A 6,000-nucleotide genomic window follows, 5' to 3' on the forward strand; every position below is an offset into this window, starting at 1 on the left:
GGGAGGACCTGGGATGGGACAGGGGTGGGGAGAAGGAAGCCTTCCTAGGGAAACTGCGAGCTGACATTTGAAAGATGACAAAGCAGTTAGGTGAAGATCTTGGGGTAAGGGGAAAATAATATTCCAGGTAAAAGGAGAACTATGTCCAAAAGCATACAAAAAATGTTTCATTCAAGGGACAAAGAAGTTAAATTAATTCAATGTGAATTGCATATAGACAGAGAAAAAAATCAAGTCCAAAATAGAATAAAGAAATCTTTTCAGTTTTCATGGATAGCAATTGATTATACGTGCTGAATGACATTTATGTATCAGACCTCATGTGGCCCCATATACCCAAATAATTTCAATGTAGTCTTATTATTATTTTAACTCATTTTCAGTCAAATTATGACAAATACAAAAAAGATATTATGAGAAAAAAATGAGAGTGCATTTAAATTCCATATTTCAAAGTGCAGTGTACATCCTTTTACTGGGTGATGGGCATCACAAAGGTATGTTTTTTGCACTCAAATAGCAAATAATTTGGCACACTGGGAAGTCTACGGTTTAACAAAGGCAAGCTGGTTGGCCAAGGAATTCTTAGTGAGAGAAGGGAATGAGTCAGATCTCAATAAATATTAATTTTAGACCCAGGCCTTTTCACTTATTTGCTTTTACTAGGTATTTTTGCTTATTTATCTTATTTATTCCTGTGACTTAAAATAACTGAAAAGGCACTCTGTTGAGGGTAATTCAGCAATATGCTGCTCTTTTGTGACTGTATTTTAACGAATAGAGAAGTAAGCCCTAAGGGTTTACTTCAATGTCTGAGAAATGAGAAATGCTTTATCGTGGAAAAGAAGGCCTGGGTATCAAATATTCAAGTTCATAATTTCAATGTTTAATTTTATACTTATAATTTATTTAGTTGGTGTTGTTTCATAGCTCTCAAAGCCGTAAGTGATTGCTAAATGCTGTTAGGACAAATGATTATATTATTGAGCTAATGACAGAATGACTTATAGCAAGTCAGCTGGAGAAGAATCGTTTAAGAAGCCATTTATCCTTGGAAGTTCTGTTTGGCAAGGCACGCTGGGTCACGGCCATCACTGAGCTAAGAATTTGTGTTCTTCCTGAGATGGAACCATAGTTTAGACTTATACTGTGAGCAAAAACAGGCCCACATTCTGGGCTTGCCTGAGAATCAACCAGGATGATCTGAGCCTGTCCTGGACCACCCTTCTGTCTGCAGACTCACACACAGAGCTGACCACATCCAGACCATCAATGGAGGACACACAGTAAAGGGCCCTTCAGCCATAGAACAAGCACTTTTTTATCATTCCACAAGGAAAGCGAGCTCTTTATGGGGTATATCAAACTGAAAAATAGAAAAATTTAAGATTTTTTTAAAAAGATGAATAATATAAGCCTTTTTTTTTTTCCTTCCCTAGGTTCATTTGGCGGCTGATGTTACATTCTTGCAAGACAGACTAAAAGGCGACAAAGTGACAGAAATAGGAATAACATTTCTGAAAAAGCTAGATGAGAAAAAATACAGACGGAAAAAATGAAGAAAAGCATGCAAAATGCCACAGGCTGGCTGGCTGAGGAGTTAATATTAGCTAAATATATATAGCCATATAAATTTTGAATTTCTTAATAGCATGGGATTTAAAAGGCTTATAAATCAGCCAGAAATTTGAAATGCAGGGCATTAAGATTTAAAGCTGTTTTTTCTTTGCTTGTAAATCACACATTTTCAATCTCAAGTCCACAAGATTTCACATACAAATAACTCCTTGTAAGATAGAAAGCATGAATTCTACATATTATAAAGTCTAGTCTAAGAGAGTCTGTTTATTTCATTTACTTATGGTAATGAAAAAGATGTATACCACTTACACAGTTGGTGTATTTATCTCTTCTTGTTGGAAAAATGGATGAAATGATATAAAATTCACTATATAAAGATAGTTTCTAGATATTGTATATTGCATCCTGTATAGAAACAATATCAACTGCCACAATTTTCCATAGTTTTATGAAGCTGTAGATATAGACTAAATATCTATAGCTATAGACTTTTCTCATATATTGACTTGGCTTATAGCTTCAGCCTCCTGAAGTTACTACTGGTTTATAATTATCAAGACAACCTATTTATTTGGATGCTAACTCTGAAATACTTTAAAATAACATTTAATTTTAATTAATTTAACTTTTAGATAGCTGGTAGTAACTAAATTCCTTCCTCTACTCATGAAATATTGCTGTTGGTCAGGCCAGGAAATAAAAGGAGAGATAAATAATGTTCTTTGAGAATACTTTCTTATCTTCAGTTAGAAATTTTGGTATCATTTTTATCCCTTAAAAATTGTACAAAGTATATTCTGTCACCAGAACATACTTAAAATTCACAATGTCCTGGATTAAATAAATGATCATCTTTACCAGACCATAAGCATTTAGCAGTCCAGGATCTACTAGGCTCTGCAGAGAACTCAAATGATAAGTAAAAGTTACAGTTAGTGTGGCACCATCAGTTAAAGCTGGTGTAAATGGTACGGTAGTGATAGACCTCAACTAGGTCTCAGGAACCTAAACATATAGACTCAGTTCTGTTTCTAGTGGCTTCAGTCAATCCTGACCAGTGGCTGATCCTGGCACATCATCTCTCAGCCCCTCTCTGCCTCTGTCTCTCTCACTCACTTATCTGTAAACTGAGAGGATTAAATGTAATAAATATCTGAAATTATTCCAATGAGCTTAAAAGACATAAATAACCACCACTGAAATTCCATATTTTTGGACTTTAGAAGGCTATGGAAAATTGCTTGTTCCCCACCTACCTAGCTGTGTCTCTGAAAGGACGCTGAGGTAGGTATCAAGAACCAATTAAGGCCACTGGAACAGCTGCAGCATCAATGGAAGGAGTTTCAAGCCAGTTGCACAGAAGACCAGGAGTAGAAGGATGGAAGAAGGATGTTATCTGATATCAGAAGGGATGATATCACAGTTTCAAGCCAGTTGCACAGAAGACCAGGAGTAGAAGGATGGAAGAAGGATGTTATCTGATATCAGAAGGGATGATATCACAGTTCCATGGATGCCTTCAAGAAGAATGTTGGCCTACAGTCCACCCCAAAACTTATTTTGGAATGTTTCCATCTTCTGCTCAGACTCACTCCTCCAGAAACCCGAGATATTCGTGTCTAAGGGCCTCCCTCTGAAGAGAGCACTCAACTAGCCATCTTGAAAATTCCAGGCCCTAGAGTATTCTCCTACATGTCTACACCTTCCTCTCCTTTCTCTCCCAACCCAGTCACCAAAACTCACTCAGCCCATGTCTTCATCACCCACCCTCTGAAGGCAGCTAATCTAACACTCTCATGGCGCTGAGTGTTGAAATTGGTAGTGGCTTCAGGGTGAGGTTTGTTTCCTATCTTTTTTTGTTTTCCTCACCCTGGGAGACAATTCTCTTGGCATTGAATTTATGCTGTGAAAGGTGATCCATGTAACCAAGAGAGTGGTTCGTTTGTATTCAATTGTTGCTCTTTCCTGAAAAATGAGAATCTAGAAAGTGCCATTCAATAGAATCATGAGATTCATATATAAATTTTCTAATTAAATTCTTTACATTAAAAAATAAAAAGAAATAGGTAACATTAATTTTAATAATTTATTTCATTTAGACTAGTTAACAAAAATATTATTTTAATATTTAGCTAAAATAAAAAGTACTATAGATATATTCTTTTTTATACTAAATCTTTGAGCTCTAATGTGTATTTTACACTTTTAGCACATCTTAATTCAATGCTAAATTTTCAGAGTTTACAGTGAAATTCAGTCCTACGAAAACAATCTAACAGTGTTTAGTATTGTTTGATAGCTTCAGTTTTTAAATCTAAATTAGTTAAAATTAAACTACATTAAAAATTCATTTCCTCGGTCACACTAGTCACATTATAAATGTTCAGTAGCTATATGTGGCTTCAGTTGCTGTAATATGTAACACAGGTCCAGAATTCTCTGTCAAAGGGAATTGACCTTGGACACAAAGAATAAGTGGGAAGGATCCAGGTTCATGGAGAGGGACAGAAGAGATGAATTGAAAAAATTAAAGATAAGGAGGGAGAACATCCAAGATTCATGAAATGGTGTCTCTCTGCAAACGGAGTGGGGATTCAAGAAGACAGAAACATTTCTTAGTAAAGGAAGGTTGCACACCACCTGCTGGGCTCCAAGCGTATTTTCTTTGCCTTTGTGTGAAGCTGAGTCTTTACAAAGAATGTGGAAACGGCACAGTATAAACTACAGAGTTATATCATAGCTTTATTTCATAAAAGCTTTCACTTTGAACCCAAAACCTTGACCAATGCAGAGATTTCTATCATCTTGGTAAAATCAAAGGGAAGAAAGGTTTGGGACAGTGTTATTCAAATGACATTGTCAGATGGTTCCCCAGCTGTTTGCCAAGGAGGCCTGCCTCGGTTGCCTATTTGCTATTTAAAGCTGCCAGGAATCAGACACATGTCTCTCAGGAGCCTGCTCATCTATTTATTGTCTTCTCAAATCTCTCACTTTCACCCGCTAGTTATTGGAAGCCTGGATCTCTTTAGTTGGAATGGACTATCACGAATAAGTGGAAAGTTCCCTCTCCTCCTTGTTTATGAAGGACCAAAGTAGAAATTTGGAAAACCAGATGCTTGACATGCAAAGATGATATTAAAATTTTATAACCAAAGAGGTCACTTTAACCAATATCTGCTCAATGTTAAGCAACACAGTAAATGCTAAAAGGTATATTATTCATTGCTTAGTGTCTCCAACTGGGACCATAGACTGTGGTGGTTGTGACAGTTCACAGCCTCATTCACCAGCTACAGAGCCTAATTCATTTCTTCTCAGTAACACTGACGCTATCCCTGATGAAGGTGCCTCCCAGCCCTAGAAACTTGGTGTAACAAAGGATTCTGTTTTTAAAAAAGAGAGCTGAGTTTCCTTTTCACTGCGTTGCATATTCCTTAAAGGATCAGTCCAGTACTTCCTTATTCTGGGAACCTTCCAGAACTTTAACTGGACATGACTAGTGGTCATCCTCCAGTGGCTATGGCAAATAATCAGCAGATAGAAGAGAGATGCCGTCAGCATAAGCTTCCTATTTGTGATCTGAGAAGGAAACATGTAGTCCTTATTTAGTCAGCAATCAGTCAGTTCAGTTCAGTCGCTCAGTTGTGTCCGACTCTCCGTGACCCCATGAATCACAGCACGCCAGGCCTCCCTGTCCATCACCAACTCCCGGAGTTCACTCAAACTCATGTCCACAGAGTCGGTGATGCCATCCAGCCATCTCATTCTCCGTCGTCCCCTTCTCCTCCCTCCCTCAACCTTTCCCAGCATCAGAGTTGAAAAGAAAGAAAAAAGCCATAGCCACAAAAAAAGCAAAATTTTATTTTTCAAGTTTCCTTAGGAGAGGGGAGGTTAAACAAAGCCCACCAACAGTTGGAAATACTTCACTAAAAACAGTTAAAAAATAAATGTCCTAGGATAATTCCTTCTTCTCCCTTATACCCAGACTCTGTCTTTCCCAGTTAGATTTTTCTTTGCTTTTCTTCTTTCAGCTTCTTTTATCTTCCACTCTTTTGTTTCTTCTAGGAGCTCTAGTGCCACTGCATACACTTTTTCTTCCAAAGACATGTCCCTGCAACTCTTTTGCTTCCTTTTTAAGTTCTATCACTATGCTTCATGTAACAGACATTTGTTGGCTGACTGAATCTTACCCCTCATAAAAGAATGACACGTTTCTATTCAGCTGCCTACCATTTTATGAGGCAATGTGTCTACTTCAGGGTAAGTCATCCACAGCCCCAGCTCCCTTGCTATTCCCTAGGCATAGTGGCTTTTTCCCAGGTTAAAATCTTGCCACCCAGATCCAAGCCAATTGGGACATGGCATTGAATCACCACTGCTGACATAGGGAAGGGTGGAGACTGGATGGATTGAAGAGAA

The 6,000-nt window shown here is 37.7% G+C and overlaps 1 protein-coding gene across 1 annotated transcript in view; it reads left to right on the forward strand.

The window, feature by feature from the left end:
• TRAPPC3L (trafficking protein particle complex subunit 3L) overlaps positions 1–1,559 on the forward strand; it is a 40,349-nt gene extending 38,790 nt beyond the window's left edge. Inside the window, exon 5 of the mRNA XM_055433398.2 lies at positions 1,440–1,559. Within this exon, the coding sequence (XP_055289373.1) occupies positions 1,440–1,559 (120 nt within the window). The remainder of the gene's footprint in view (positions 1–1,439) is intronic.
• Positions 1,560–6,000: the final 4,441 nt, after the last annotated feature.

The sequence above is a fragment of the Moschus berezovskii genome, chromosome 10 (assembly GCF_049115385.1).
Source record: "Moschus berezovskii isolate FMDL1 chromosome 10, NW_MosBer_1.0, whole genome shotgun sequence".
Lineage (NCBI taxonomy): Eukaryota > Metazoa > Chordata > Mammalia > Artiodactyla > Moschidae > Moschus > Moschus berezovskii.